Source organism: Felis catus, chromosome B3 (genome assembly GCF_018350175.1).
Source record: "Felis catus isolate Fca126 chromosome B3, F.catus_Fca126_mat1.0, whole genome shotgun sequence".
NCBI lineage: Eukaryota > Metazoa > Chordata > Mammalia > Carnivora > Felidae > Felis > Felis catus.
The window spans coordinates 73,511,961-73,527,745 of NC_058373.1; the positions used below are offsets into that span (position 1 = coordinate 73,511,961).

The 15,785-nt window shown below is 51.5% G+C and overlaps 1 protein-coding gene across 1 annotated transcript; it reads right to left on the minus strand.

Annotated features, from left to right (window-relative positions):
* Positions 1-4,898: 4,898 nt before the first annotated feature.
* Positions 4,899-15,044, minus strand: AJUBA (ajuba LIM protein). The gene is made up of 8 exons (XM_003987465.6): positions 13,629-15,044; positions 10,723-10,824; positions 8,978-9,045; positions 8,782-8,844; positions 7,902-8,032; positions 7,767-7,818; positions 6,941-7,009; positions 4,899-6,459 (listed from the first exon to the last, which is right to left on the minus strand). Exons 1-8 carry the CDS (start codon positions 14,662-14,664, stop codon positions 6,334-6,336), a joined length of 1,647 nt encoding a protein of 548 aa, XP_003987514.1. The 5' UTR covers positions 14,665-15,044; the 3' UTR covers positions 4,899-6,333.
* Between the last annotated feature and the right edge of the window lie 741 nt (positions 15,045-15,785).

Sequence of the window (15,785 nt, forward strand, 5' to 3'; positions counted from 1 at the left end):
GATAAAGAAAATACGTAATCAACCTATGACATCGAATGGCAATTTTGGAACAAATGTTCATAATGTGCCATTTTTCAATTGCTTAACCATTCCAAGGGGGATTTCAAACCCAGCTCCCTTGTGGCTTCAAGGGTTGCCTGTCTGTTCATGGAAACATTTGTTATACAAACTGAAATGAGCCTGGTTTTACTGAGACACCATTGTGAACTAGTATATAAATAAGGCCTGATAGGACATTTTGGATCTCAAAGAAAAGCTGAGAAATTTGGCTCAAAAATGGGACAGATTGAAACAATTTTTACCAAAGGAATATGAGACAGTAAAGGAAATTGATTCAGAAGAAGAAGACCAGTATCATTTTGAAAAGCTAGACATGAGGCACAACGTGTGCAGTTCTTGTTATAAGGATTGAGTGTGCTGCTGTAATGAGAAAACATGTGCCAGGCTGATAAAAGTATTTCCCTGGATTTTAAACTGATGATGACACTGTCTTACACTGAGTTGCATATGAAAGAGATTTTCTCCTTTAAAAATTGTATCAGAACCAGTGGGAGAAACAGACCAACCAAAGAGCATTTGGAGTTTCATGGTTGGGAAGACCATACATTGTAAATTTTGAAATGCCCCCTAAGATTAAGGTGTAATGGCAAAAAAAACCAAACCTTGAGGAAGTTAGCAATTTAGTATACTTTCCAAATTCCACTTACCAAAGAGAAATTTTACTAAACTAATTTACAGTATGCAACCATGGTAGCTAAGTAGATTAATTATTACATCTGGGTTTCACATGACTGGGTTGCCTTATAAAAAACAAAAACAAACACAAACACAAACACAAACAAACAAACAAACAAACAAACCAGGTACAGGTAATTCTGGAACAGATGCTTTTCTCGGGCAGCATTTCAAAACTAATTTGTTGGTACCTTCAACAATTAATAATGGGAGGGTCTATGGATGGGGAGGAGCCCATCAGGATCACCCAACTAGAGGGTTACTGATTCAAACAGAGGGTCTACAGGAGCCAGGCAGTAAGCAGTGTGAAGCACACAGAGTGGTAAGAACTGTGACAAATGAAGGAGAGAATATACCCTATAAAGGAGCAGCCATCACTCGGTTCCAACTAATTGTTGCCTTGTGAGACTGGAAGGCCAGGGGTGACAGATCTTCTGATTATTCAGAAAAACCTTAGAAACCCCTCTCTTCACATACAATCTACGGATTTTTATGTGAAATCTCCTTAATTATAAAAGTTGGCAACTAGTTATTTTATTCGTAACAGCTTTTTACTACTACAGAGGCAGTACAAGTGCACTGTATAAAAATAGAAAACATAGGCCAACAACACAAAAACATACTCTCACCACTCAGAGATCACCACTGTCAACACCTTCATGCATATCCTTTCAGATCTTTTTTTTTTTTTTTAAACATATAGACACTTTGAAAACAAAAAAACGATTACCCTGTACTGGTTTTGTGACTGGCATTTTTGTTAATGATTTTGACCTTTCTGGCTCAGTAAATTTTCACCTCATCTAATCCCGTCCATATAAAAAATTTCCCAGTTGACTCCAAATATCTTTTATAGCAATTTGCTTAAACCAATAGGGAATCCAGGACCATGCGTTGTATTGTTACGAGATAGCTTAAGTCCCTCTAATCTAGCAGTTTTGAAGTTAAAAAAAAAAAAATCATGCGGACTTGCTCAAGAGCGCTGACCCATTGCCCTGCAGATTGCCTCACCTCCTAGGTTTGTGGGGTTGCTTCCTCCTGGCATCCTTTACTTTCTCACAGCACTTCCTGTAAACCTCAAGCTACATGTCCTACTTCTCCGGTGGGTGGGGAGCAGCTGGACTCTACACTAGGCTGGGTTATGTATTTGCCTCACACCAGAACCGGTCAACTGGCTGGTGATACTAAGACCCATTCCAGGGAATGAGTGATGACAAGACCATAAGCTGGTAGGTTACTTGGCACTATATTATATATATATATATATATATATATATATATATATATATACACACACACACACTACGTCCAGTTGTCCACCAATCATTTCACTTATAGCTTTCACTCTGCTTAATAATTTGGCCCGAATCAATTATTTTATTCGGGTTCACAAAATGCTGTTTTTGCAATTCTATCATTCTTTCTACATTTACTATCTGGCATTTTCCTCTCCTCAGTGAAGGTTCAAAATAATATAAAAAATAACTCCCACTCCCAGTGGCCAAAGAATGCATTTGGGGACAGGATTTGTCTATGGGCCGCCACATTCTGATCTACAATCGAAGTCCAACAAAGTCTCCCCCCTGTCATCTGTACCCTGCAGCATTAGGTCTTTTGTTTGTAACACTCATTACTTTGCACTTGGTGACATGTTGCTTGTAATCTTCTCAAGGCATTTTATGTGTGTATTTGTCTCCCTGGCTAGACTGTGACCTCCTCAAGGGCAGGGACTCTCCTGCAGTGTATTTCTTTTGCTTCTTCTAACGTGCTTTTAAAGATACTTTGGCTACTGCTAGTTCAAGTTAGCAAAAAAACCAACCAACCAACCAACCAAAAAACAAAAACGTTAGTAAGAAGCACAAGTTTTCATTATTGTCTCTTATATTCCCTGGCTTTCCCACTAAAACTTTCCCTAATTATCCATCATAATGAAGGGCTGATCTAATTTACAGTTTACTTGTGCTGTGGGAGTCCCTGCAATGGGGATGAAGGTTCGGGTGGGAGGGAAGAGGGGAAATAAACTCTTCATTAGTCTTCGAAAGTTGGAACCTCATTTTCCAGCTGCATGACCTTAGGTAAGTGCCGTTATCCCTCCACTTCTATTTCTTCATTTGGTAAAACGAGGTCACAGAGTTCCAAAATCACACCCTGCTTGGCTCTAACCCTCCCTCTAGGATACAAGCCTAACCTACACCTTTCAGCAGATGTTCCTGGTAACCTGTGTCTCCCTGCTTGGATCGCTCCTTGGCTCCCTTCACAAGGGGCAGTGCTATCCTTTCTAAGCATAGGTGGACAGAATCTGCCTCTGACTACTCTCCAAACACATTAGACTGCTCTAATCCATATGTCCCAGTGACAGTTTGCTCTTGTTTCCAAGGTCAAACCTCAGTCCTTCACAACCAGGGCCAAGTGTGGATATTCCAAGGTCTCTACACCAGTAACGGGCAGCAAGGCAGAGGCCGTCTTAGGTTCTCCTTTACTGTGAGGGAGAATGGAGAGGACAGAGATTGTCTTTGTTGTGGAACCCTCTAACATTAGGGCTCCAAATGACCTGGCTCGGGTCTGGATCCTTCTAAAACAACAAAATGCTTTTGCTCACTGGTTTTTCCAATCCTTTTGTCTCAATCCTATCAGTCTCCTTTCTCTCTCATTATCCCTCTTGTTATATGTACAATCTCAAGGACCTTATCCAGCTGGCTTTATGTGCCTAGAAATAGCTTTCTCTACTTCCTCAACTGAGGACAGTCTCCGGCCTGATTGCAAATGGAATCTTACCAATTCCCTGGCCTAGGAAAGGGGGAAGGGAGAAACAGGTCTTGAAGGGGTGAGGCAGAGGGAGAACCACCACCAACCATATTCTTCATAAACCAAACCACATTCAGTCCTGTAGTGAACGGAGCTTACCAGAGCAAACAGCCAGTCTGCTGTGAAAGCCTGACCCCTGTACTGTGACTCTCATCTAGAGACACCAAAAAGATCCAAGACTCTCCCATTTCCCCCTTGTCCCATCTCAGGCCTAGTGGCTATTGATGAAAACCAGGCAGTAAGCTGGCCAAACAAGGTCTACCTGTTGCTGGGTCCTTTGCAGCACCCCACGAATCTATTAGCTGTAAATATTAAATAGAATGGGTCAGGTAGAGCTATCTCCTGGGAAACAGGAAGAAGGGGTCTTGCAATGCAGGGAATACTTGGGAGCCTGCCAGTGACAACGTGAGGTGGCTGGGGCTGATCTTCTGCCACAGCCTGCCTTCCCTGGGCCTGTCCTCATCAGCTGTTAGCACTTGTCTTTTCTCAGGATGGAGGAAGGGAGTAGCCCCAGTGGCAAGAAGAGTCCTGGGGAGCCTTGGGGCTGGCACAGAGGAGCACAGACCCAGAAAGGAATCAGCCAGTAAGATGGAGGCTGAAATCAGAGTAAGAAACCAAAGGTCAGAGTGGACATGACCTCCAAGAGTCAAAGAAGGGATGGGTGTAAAGGTATACATACTTGTCTGGATTTCCCAGGCCTGGAGCAGCCTGGTGAGAAAATTGCCCAGTCAGCGTCATTGTATTCACTTATTTAATAATAATAATTCAGAAGAAGCAATCCCAGCTGTAGATCAAGTAATCTATCAGAAAATTTATCCCTCCAAAAAAAGTGCATCCCCTCTGCAGTCAGGGGTATGAATGTGAGCTCTTACTCCCCCACACCCTCATGCACAGGCCTCTCCTCTGCAACCCCAGCTTGGCTGGCACGGTCACCTTAGAATAACCCCTAAACGCGGAATTTCTGTTCTTAGGAGTAATCATTTCTAGTATGAAACTCTAAGTGACAGGGAATGAAGACTAAGGATTAAAGATTATCAGATTAATTTGCCGAAAACCAATTCACCTACAGACAATTAGTCTAAAATAAGTATTTATCAAATCTGCAGCATTTCAAAAGGACTTTAGCAGATTTACCCTTTCACTTTTTATTGTTGTTGTCCACATAACCTTTAATTGTTAGTCAACTGAACATGCCACATGCCTGCTCATTTGTTTAGAATATATTGGCATTTTTAACAGCAGGAATGTAGAAGTTAGGCCAAAGCATCAAAATCATATTGAGCTCTATTACATTTTCCAAGGCATCTAATTTGTAAAGGAATATTGAATTAAGAAACACAAAAAAATGATACACAAAATGTCCATACCAATTATATTTATTGCTAGAAACTTTAAACTTTTTAGAAAAGTGTTTGAAAAGTAGATAACATAGGAAAATGTCCATAAAGGTAGGAAGCAATCTCAACATTACAAAGTGCTGCAAATTTGATAAATTTATGTTGTTGACAATAATTCAGAAGTACTGTTGGATGAATAGATGTAAATCTTGAAAACACCCAAAACATAACAACGAAACACCTAAATGGCTATAAAAATACCCCAAAGGGACTGAGCTTTTGGCAAACTGGTCATTAAGTAAACTTTGGCAGCTCTTTCTGCCCACGGGTCCTATTCCCGTGCTTTCAATAAAACCACCTTTTTTTGCACCCTCCCTGCCCCCCCCTCCAAAACAAGTAAACTTTAAGCATACAAGTCTCCCACGAATTGGCTTTAAAGGAGTCTAGCTTAGGTAAACCGATTTCAGCCAAACGACTAGAACCAGATCAAAGTGTGTTGCCCCTCTGGCTCCCCAGAACCTCAGAGTTTGGGAGTTGTAGTGGTTATAATCCTAGATTCCTCTGAGAGGTGGCAGGTCTGGAGTGGTGAGTGACTATTAGGGAACTGGATAAGAGTGACCTGAGAAGAAGGGAGTGAGACAGTGTGTCTATGAATGTGCCTATGTGTGTCTACATTGGGCTGGGGGTATCAGTGCACCTATACCTGGGCATGTGCACGGAGCGCGGTTGGCCTGACACTTCTTACATGTCTCACCTGGCACCTCCACCCCCAAGGACCCACTCATTACTTCCCCAGCTGAGGAGAAGAGGAACCAAGTATGGGCACCCACCTAGCCTTCCCAGGCCCACGTGAGTCCCTGAGAAATAGGCAATACAGGCAACAGGCCCACTGAGAGCTGTCCCCCTTCCCAGCAGAGGGGTGAGCAGTGCTCCTAGTCTATAGGGAGAAGGTGGCCAAGAAAAAAACTCATTAATAAGGTCTAGTGTCCATCTCTTCATCCAGATACAAAGACACTGTAGTAAGAACCTGCTGACCCCATACCTGACCCACATGAGGGGTACAAAAGAGTGAGGAGTGCTCATGATGTCCTCTCTTCCTATAATCCAAAGCTGGAACATCACTTGACTTATGCATAATCAGACACTGGAGATATAGACCAGAATCAGACCTTTAGAAAGTACTGGAACTCGCCTGTAGTGTGTGCCTGAATACACGCTACAGCACAGGCTACACACATGGAAAGAAAGCCAGTCACCCCACCATGGCAATTGGAAGGTTCCTTCTCCACAATCCATTTGGAATGTCATATCTTTGGGTCTCTGGCCCTTGGGGCCTTCCCCAGAGGGCTCTTCTTCCCGGCCTGGGAGTGCGTTCCTTGCCTCAGCTGGCCTCAGAGGGGCCCTCTGGCCAGAGGAATTTGTCAATGGTGGCGAAGGCAGCAGTAGTGACTGCAGTTCAGATATAGTTGGCAGGGGGCTGTCGGGCATTAAGCCGCTGCATGTGACAGCCGTGGCAGAGCAAGTGCCCATCCAGAGGGAAGCAGCAGCAGCCTTCCTCATCACTCAGCTGCATCCGGCAGTCCTAGGGAAGAAGGACATCTAGTTTACCTCAGCCTAGGCACCTCAGATATCTTGGGAGTCTGCCTTGCTCCACACCAGACTCGTAATGACTGGAAGAAAGGAGGTGGGGTTGGAAGGGATAGACTCCCAGAGAAGAAACCTGAGAAAATACCTCAGCGGGACAGCAGGTGTCGCTGCTACAGCAGAAATAATGAGTCAGACTCCCATTTCCAGCAGTTACCAGGAGTCCCTAGTTTAGTCTTGCCTCTGGGGAAGCCAGATTCAGAAAGGACTAAACAACCAAGACCAGAGAGGGTGGCTGGAGGATGAGAGAGAGAGAGAGACACACACACACACACACACACACACACACACACTGGATAGGCCAGAGCACCTTCCTGGTTTCCATGCCTTAGACCTCTCCTGCAGGCAGTTTAGGGACACGCCTCACCCCCCAGCCCCATTCCCATTCTCCTCCAGAAGCCCTGGCTCCCAACACTCACCTCACAGTGGTAGCACTCAAAGTGATAATCCCGGTCCATGGATATCACCCTCACAATGTCCTCACAGCCCTGAAATGATGCAGACCCCCATGGGATAAGCTTGGGATGAGCACAGCATGACAACCCCAACTTTACCTTCCCTACTACGGGCCCCTCCCACACCAATGGGAAGATCATACAAAGGCCTCCGGAGAGAGCTCTCTGCAATCATCTGTGGCTTTGAGATGGTTTTTGCAGATCCTACCAGAACTTTCCCCCCACCTTTTCTTAGGGTTGCCTCCAGGAAGCATGTCCTCTCATTGTCTTCCCTCTGTCCAGCAGCTCTGGCCTTACCTACTTCTCCCAGCTTTGAGGGAAGCAGAGGGAGGGAAAGGGGGCAGGCAGCAGAAGTCAAGTAAACTAAGCTGGGGACAAGGAGATCCAACAGGGTCTGATATCTCATTGGCTTTTGGCTTCTCTCCCCAGGCAAATGCTTCGCACACACAGCATAAATCATTGCTGACATCTTCCTACCAGCCCTAAGGATTCTTCCCACCTTTTTTCCAGCCCCTACCTCTGGAATCTGGTGACCCTGACCTCGAAGAAAGTCTCCTCCTCTGGACTGGGAGAGACCAGATGAAGCCTGGGCCCAGTGAGGCTGTCAGACATGTCCAGGCCCGGATGTTAGGGTCAGGGTGGTGACCCTGAGAGCAGAGTCACACGGGAATCTTCGCAGAGTACATTCCTCAGCGCCACCGCCTCCCTCGGGAAGCCAGGCCCTATGTCCCATCCCCTTCCCAGGGGCAGCGGCACTGGCTGCCCCGCAGGAGAACCCAAACATACTGACCTCTGAGGGGAGGATGGGTTGGCCGCAGGCCGCACACTTAGGAGCATAATTTCTGAAAAAGAGAGACAGAGATGAATTAAGGTTGGAGAATCCCTGAGCCCAGTTCCACACCATACCCCAAGGGGGTAGACTCACTTGTGGTAGTCAGTGACGCAGTACACCTGGTTGGAGAAGTCCACTGTGAAGGGGATGCCATCCAGGCACTTGTTGCAAACGATGCATCGGAAGCAGCCTGGGTGATAGGACTTTCCCATGGCCTGTAGGATCTGGCTCATGGAGTGGGAGGAAAATCAGTCTCCCTCCGATCTTGACTCTCCCGTTACCCAGCTACCCATGGCCCTTCCTGCTGCCCCCCAACCCCATCCAACCCCCTGCTATCCTCCCAGAACAATGCTACGTAATCTGAGGGAAGCCAGGACTCTTAAAACAGAGGCAGAAACCTTGAACAAGTTCTTAGCATCCAGGCCAGTGGTTCTCATCCGGGGCTACATATTAGGATCACCCAGGGAGCTTAAAATACCCATCAATGCCTGGGTCCTACCCCAAAAGTATCCATCACAGTCTCTGATGAAGACCCAGGCACTGGTATTTTCTTTACTTCTTCCCAGGTGATCTGCTAGGCTGCTAGAGTTGAGGACCTCTGATCTAATCCTATCCCTCCTTCCTAAATTAAAAAAGAACAACTCAGTTCTAACTGATCCCAGTCAGTAGCAGGAAGGACATTAAGACCCAGCATGCCACACCCCTTGCTCAGGTGGAGGGCCTGGCTGTGCCTGCAGAATTAGGTAAAGACTAGGTTACAGAAGCCTGGGATGGCAGGATTAGGGGTCCAGACTTGACCCCACAGGCAGAGGGACACCACTGTAAACAGTTGCTCTGGGGAAGAATGAGATGAAAGTGATTCATGTGGTGATATGGTTCCTCCCTCCACCTTTCTCAGTACCACCTATCCCCTGGCTCTACCCCTCGGCCCCTCAGGCTCATAGAGAGTCTCAGATGAAGACACCTTGCTTACCTTCTCCAAAATCAAGTGACCGCAGACACAGCACTTCTCAGCTGCCTCCTGAAACCCTGAAAACTACAGAGAAAGAAAAGACCAAGGTAGGGTGTTACAAGTAGAGAATGACCTGATGGGTGGAACCCCAATGGACCACCAAGAAGGGAATCCCACTGTGGGAGCCAAGTCCAGGCCCAAGGGACCTCTCACTCACCAGATAATCTTCCTCACAGTACACGGAGCCATTGACGCTATAGAAAGCTTTGCAGCGCAAAGTTCGCCCTAAAAGCAGAAGACAAAGGACTGGAGGCCATCCCGGGGTCCAGGTACAGGGTTTCCCTGCCCCAGGGTCACTCCTCTCCAATGTCGCATGATGTGTTTAAGTCTGGACTTTAGTGCCTATGCTCCTAACTGCTGTTTGTCCTCCCTCCCTACACGAAAGTCCCATCTGATGCAATTCCAATTTGCTTTGGTCTCATTCCTGCCAGCTTCCCCTCTCCTCTGCTCACTGCTTCTCCACTTCCTGCCTCCTCAACAGTTTTCTAGTTTCCTGGCCTCCCTAAACAAGTACATTCCCCACCAGTGCATGGGGAGCCACCAGGGAAAGCAAAGACAACTACAGGCTGGGGCACAAGGTAAAGGAACTCTGAACAAGGTGCTAGACGATGCCCATAGAGGTGGTCACACTGTCACAGGCCTCGCCCTCTGAGACTTTTCAACCTGGGGGCCTCTTTGTGGACAGCCATCTTGCTCTCCCAGCCCTGTCTGTCTTTTTCCAGGGACAGGCTGGGCAGGTCAGGACATATTGGCATTACTGCTGGGGACAAAGGGCTTTGCTTGGGACCAAAGTCAGTTCCCTTTCCCGCTGTAGTGAACTGCTACCCCAAGCTTAGAGGAACCCAGGGAATCCAGGATCTTCTGTGAGCAGACAAAGCATGTGATCAATACTTAGGAACTGCTCCAGGGTGTCTAACTTGTCAGAGAGGGGGTAGGAGTGAGACCCAGGATGGAGAATGGGCAAGTTGGCCATTTCCTCTGCCCTCTTTTGATCACAATCTCCACTTCCACCTCTGTCCAGTGGTTTAGAAAAGCTGACTTAGAAACTTATGAGACACAGCAGGGGTAGAAAGAAGGAAAGAGACATACCCAGGAGAGGCCCTATAAACAGGACAGACAGATAGATGAACCTAAGAGAACCAGGCAGAGGTGGGGGGGGGGGGGATTGGGGTGGAGGGAGAGAAAAGCTGAGTTCTGGAGTCAGACAGGCAGAGATAGGAGATTAAAGGTTTAGCAAAGGAATCAAGAGTGGGCAAGCAGTGGGGAGGGGTAATGAGGGAGGTGAGGGAAGGGCCGGGGAGTTAAGGCCACTGGGAGCACCCCCCCTCCCAGGCGGGCCTCCTGAGCTAACAGCAGCGGGCATTCCTGGAGCGTGATGTCATCAGCTTGGCATGGCCCTGTGGCCTGCACTCCAGCGAGGTGGCTGAACTCTGACCAGCCAAGAGAAAACCCCTCTCTCCGCCCCCCATGGCTCCCAACTCCCCCAGCCCACCCCCACCCTTCCCACATTCCAGTCTTTCACTGTCGCCCCAGGCAACTCAGACTGCCCAGGACCAAACCCCACCAAGGAGAGGCTGAGGCTGGGCTGGAGTCCAGGCTGGGCAAGCAAGGAGGCAGAAGAAAGAGGGAGGAACACAGGGGAGGAAAGAGGCTGAATGGAGGAAGGGAGGACTCACTCCAGAAAGCAGACCCAACATGGGGACTAGAGAGTCAGGTAAAGCACAGAGAAGGAAAGGCGGGGCAGCAATGGACACCCAGACATATGGTGGGCACCTGACAGCTGCTGTGTGAGTAAGTGAAGAGGCAAAAGCTCTGCTTTCCCTAGGTACTTGTGAGTGTGGATGCATGTGGGGAGTGCTTGAGGCCCCAGCCCCTGCGGGAAGGCCTAGGGGATACACTCACCACAGGAGCAGCAGACAAAGCACTGGGTGTGGTAGAGGCTGTCCAGGGCCTGGCAGGCATTGCTCTGCCCATAGATGCCTTTGTTGCACTTGATACAGGTGCCTGAGGGGAGAGAAGAGGTTGTCAGCATCACACCCTATGCCCTCAGCTCAAAACCAGAGATTCAGGATCTTTTCTCACTATTCTTTCCTAATTGTGTCAGAGGACCAGGGGTCTCAGCCTCCCTTTGATGGGCTCCCTCCTGGGAAGAGAGGATAATGAGAAATGGGATGCAAAAAGGTCTTGGCTGAGCAGACCCATTCTTGTTTACATGATTAATCAACAGATATTTTCTGAGCATCTAGTTTGTGCCTACCAAAAACATCGTGTCCAAAACTGTGGAAGACTGGAAAAGGTCAAAGATATGGTCCTTGGCCTTCAAATAAATGCTTGCGTTCTGTCAGGAATAAAAGACTAATAGGCTAGGATATGACCCCTGTTGCACTGTGTGGGACAAGGAGTCAGATATGCCAGTCCATAATGTCCCAGCAGTGCACTCCTAGAGAAAGTAGGCCAGGTCCAGAAAGCCTCTCTGGGACCTCAGTTTCCCCATCTGTACAATGAGCTGCTATTCAGCTACAGAATGACTTCTTACTGCTCCACACCTCCAGGCTTTCAAGGATGAAAAGAAGGATATGGCTCAGCAGAGGGCCCTGTGCAGAGGGGACCATGTGAGCATGACTCCTGTGGGGAGGTGGCTGCTAAGAATGTAGGGTGTGTTCCAGGGACTGGAAGTTGCATAGGAAGGTGGGGGAAGGGTGACAGAATTCCTAATGTCTCCCAGACTTCGATCTTGGGAGGAATAGAGCTAAACTGCTCTTCTCTGACACCCCTCCCCCTAAAACACATACACCTGGCTCTGGCACCCACCTTTCCTGGGTGTGTTCTTCCCTCCCTCCACTCCCCAATTCCAGGCCCATGAGTGAGGGCTAGGGCCTGTCTTTGGGGAGCAGATCCCAACGGGCCCGCCTCACCCCGCCCCACCTCTCCCCCTCGGCACACTGCCATACTCCTTGCCTGTTGGGGCCCATCCCAGTCTTTGCCCAGGGGCTTGGGAGCCCGTGCAGCAGCTGCAGCGATTGATGGGCCCAGGCCTGTCCTGCTCCCACCCTCTGGCAGCTGGGCAAGGCTGTAGCCAAGGAAGAGGGCCCCTAACTAGGGGCCAGAGTAGGAGGGTACAGTCAGGCTGGGGATTCTGTCAGAGGAGGCAACCTGACTCTCAGGAAGAAGAGGCCCCTACCTCTAGGGTCGAAATGCCCATAAGAGTGAACATCTGCTCCAAGATTGCCATGCCAGGGGGGCCCGTCAGAACCATTTCTTTGGGAAGCCTTGAACATTATGGGAAGACTGGCACAAACTGCTCAGGCATGTCCGCCTCACCTCCTCCAACCCAGTATATCCACACTTAGGTTCTTCCTGCCATTTTATTGCACTCTGTCCAAGCTCCTTTCTTCCTTTTAACTCTGATGGCTCAGCCAAAGAGACTTCTTTCCACTCAACAGCCACTTCTCACAGGTCCCCAAAGGAAACTGCTAAAAGGATCCTGTCGCTTTGTCTCGCTTTGTCTCCGTTGACCAAACCATTGTCTAATCTACAGCTTTCCTCTCTCAGGATGGGAACCCTGAGGGTTGAACCAGGCAGGGCCCTTCCAGACTGCAGCCCTGCTACCTCAACCTCCTCCTCAACCTTCCCTCCTTGGCTGGGTTCCTCTCCCCGGCCGCATTTCTAACCATAGAGATCTAGAGATCTAGAGCATGGGGTCCAGCGCAGGAACACGGATGGTGAGAAAGGTGAGAAGAGGCCCACAGCCCTCCATTTCTGCTCTTCCTACCATATCAGCATTTCTTCCTGCAGCGAAGTGGTGGTTGTGGGTCTTAGCTAAAAAGATCCTTTAAGACCCCAATATCCCCCGGTAGCTGTGACATATAATCAATTAAAACTTCTTAAAGGTGACCGCGTGGGGGAGAGAAACAGCGACCAGGTTTCCTTAACAGCAGCAGGAAAGAACGTGCTACTTCCAGCCTGAATTCTGAGGAGGCTGTGCCCCAAACTGAAGGCCAGGTTATTTCTGGCAGTTAACACAGGGTCGTTAACCAGCTAGGGATGCTGGTGTACGGGTGGTCATGGCTTTTGCCCTCACTTCCGGAAGATAGGGAAAATAGAAGCGGACACCACCAGATCTCCGCTTAAATGCCCACGCACGCAGGCAAACCAGCAGGACTGGGACGAGCCAGTAGCAGGGTCCCCGCTTTTCCGTCCCGGAACGCTTCACACTCTCTCCGGGTTCCATTTGCCCGGCCGCGGCCGCGGCTGCGCGCGTGTTAGCAAGCAGCACCCCCGCCCCCCACCGCACTCCACCCTCTGCCCCGCGCCGCGCCGTGCCGCGCGGCCAGCCCCGCCCGCGGGCACCTGGAGCGCCCGGGCAGGAGCCGGCACGCACGCGGCCCGCCCGCCCCGCCCCCCACCCGCGCATTCCCCGAATTCCTGCGGGCGGAGCTTGGGCCGGGGTGGGGGCGCGGCGCGCGGAAGCCTGCAGGGGCACCGCCGCCTAGGGGGGAGCAAGATGGGGGATGCTCTCACTCCCCACTTGGTCCCCTCCCTACGAGGCCTCCTACAGCGAAAAACCGAGGCTCTAAAGCTTGAAGAACTGGGACTCACGAGATCATAATCAGGGGGTTGAATGTAGCATGAATAAGGAGCCCCTGGTCCATTTGAGACCTGGTGGAAAGGGGAAGTCCCTCTTGCCTCTTCTAGCTCCGCGTCTCCGCCTCCGACTTCCCGGCGCCGGCAACTGGGGCCGTCGGGGCAGTGGGTAACCGAATGCTGTGACGGGTCCCGTCCCATCCCTAACCACTTGTCTCACTCACCGAAGTAGTCTTCTCTGGCCTCTGGTTCCCGCATCCGGGCCCGGGAGGCCTCTGGAACGAACGGACCCGGCGGCTCCTCGAGACCCGACGGCTCAATCCCCGAGGGTTCCCCGCGGGTGCCGGCTTCTCGCCCACCCGTGCCCACCGTCAGGCGCAGCAATGCTGTTAGCTCATCCTGGTATCGGGCGCCCGCGGCGCAGTCCCCGTATCCGGTCACCGAGTGTCGTCCGGGTTGCGCCCCGCGTCTCTCCAACGGCCCTGCCGCTCCCACTCCGGCCCCGGCTAGAGCCCCGGGGCTGCCTAGGGCCGGGGGATACGAGTGGCGGCTTTCCTGGCAGCCGAATCCCGACGGCCGGTGAGCGCACAGTCGGTCCAGGGCAGCGTGGAGCTCCGGGTAGGCGGACGGCACCCCTCCAGGGGAATAGCCCGCCGGAGCCCCAGCCAGGGGTGGGCCAAACAGACATGGCCCGGCGGGCAGGGGGCTGCCGTGGCGCTGGTCGTAGCCCATGCTGATGCCGCTGGTACGATTGCTGCAGGGTCGGCTACCTCCGGCTCCACCGGCCCCCGCCCCGTCCAACAGCAGGCTGCCCCGGGGACTGGACGGCTTGCTGGCATCGCTGGCTGAGCTACTGGCGAAACTGGAGCGGGGGCTTAGAGCTGGGGCCGTGGTCTCCAGCCGAAAGTCGGGGGGCAATGACTGAGGTAGAGGCAAGGCCCGGGTGGGAGGCGGCCCCCCAGGAAAGGAGGCTTCGTAGCGCTGCGCCTCAAAGGAGCCGCGCGGGTTCCGCTCAGCGTCCAGGGGGCCCTGCTCCCGGGCTGGCTCCAACGGCTCATCCCCAGGTCCCCCAGTAGCTCCACGGGGCCCTGATTTCCTAGGTCCCCCCAACCCACTCAGACGCCCCTTGCCCGCCCCGGGGGTCCCATCAGATCCAGACCGGCTAGATTCACCCTTTCTGCGGCCGAACTTGGCGCTGCCGGAGTCCGAGAGTCTTAACTTCTCCAGCAGGCGACTGGCTTTCTCCCCTAACCGCTCCATGCCCTCGGGCCTGGGGCCTCCAGCCCCCTCCCCGCCCGGCACCCTGCAGCGTCTCTGCGGCCGCTTCTCTTTCCCAGCGGCCGGACTCCGGTTCCCCGGGGGCACGGGGTAGGCACACGGGTTTAGCGGGCGGCCCGGATGCCCGGCACCGGGAATCCCGCAGCATCCCCCAGCGAGAGGGGATGCTTCCCCCCGCGCATCAGGGGTTAAGCGGGGCTAGAAGGGCCTACGGCCGCGGCTGTCCCGTCCGCAGGTCTGTCTGTTCACGCGTCCACTCGCCCTGCCGCCCCACTCTCCTCGGCCCCCGCCCCCCTCACTCTCACACTCAGCACAGACCGAACTTCTCTCCCAAACTTTTGTCTGCCTGGCCGGATCTACTTTCCGGGAGGGGCGGAGCGCTGTGTGCAGGAGGAACGGGGGTGTCTGCGCAGGGATCTCTGGTGCGCTGAAGGGGGAGGGTGGTGCTGGTGGTAACTGTCCCGGAGGTGGAGACCCGCCGACTGGAGGCGAGAGGCGGCCGTGGGGCAGTTTGGGCAGCGCCGCTACATCTCTCAGGAATTGGGACGGGGAAAAGTGGAGGAGGGGGAGGGGAACTCTTTGTTTGCAGTTGGAATGCGCGGAGGGGCACGGTGGAATGTGACGGTCCCGGACGGGGCGACGCGAGGCATGTTCTGCGCAAACATCGTGACTTTGTTCCTACTGTGGGGACTGTGGGAGAGACGGAGAGAGACTGGCACAGAAGTAGTGAGACAGGGAGAGTTCCATAAAGAGGGGGACAGGGAAAAAGAAAGGTGGATACACAAAGAGGCTCAGAGACGCGTATGTGAAGAACCCAGAAGGGCGATGAAACCCATGTAGAGAGGTGGAAGACAGGTAGCGAAAGAAAGGGCGAGCCGGAGCAAAGGGGATCGTGGGTGGTACGGAGACCGAAAGATGAACAGACTAAGAAAAAGAAAAATTTATGCATGTCCGGACAGAATGAGAGACCTACGATAATCTGCAATAAAAAGACACCACTTTCTGAACCCAAAGCTCTGCGACGGTAGGGAGAGAAGGACCTTTAGGGGCTACGTAAAAGGAGTGGGGAAAAGGGTTGGGGCTAATCTCTACCTTCAGGGTGG

Coding starts and splice junctions, on each gene's coding strand:
- AJUBA (XM_003987465.6), bottom strand. CDS start 14,664: ATGGAGCGGTTAGGGGAGAAAGCCAGTCGCCTGCTGGAGAAGTTAAGA. Junction 10,825..13,628: donor GGCCAGAGAAGACTACTTCG/GTGAGTGAGACA, acceptor CTCTCCCCTCAG/GCACCTGTATCAAGTGCAAC. Junction 7,010..7,766: donor AACCCATCCTCCCCTCAGAG/GTCAGTATGTTT, acceptor GCATCATTTCAG/GGCTGTGAGGACATTGTGAG.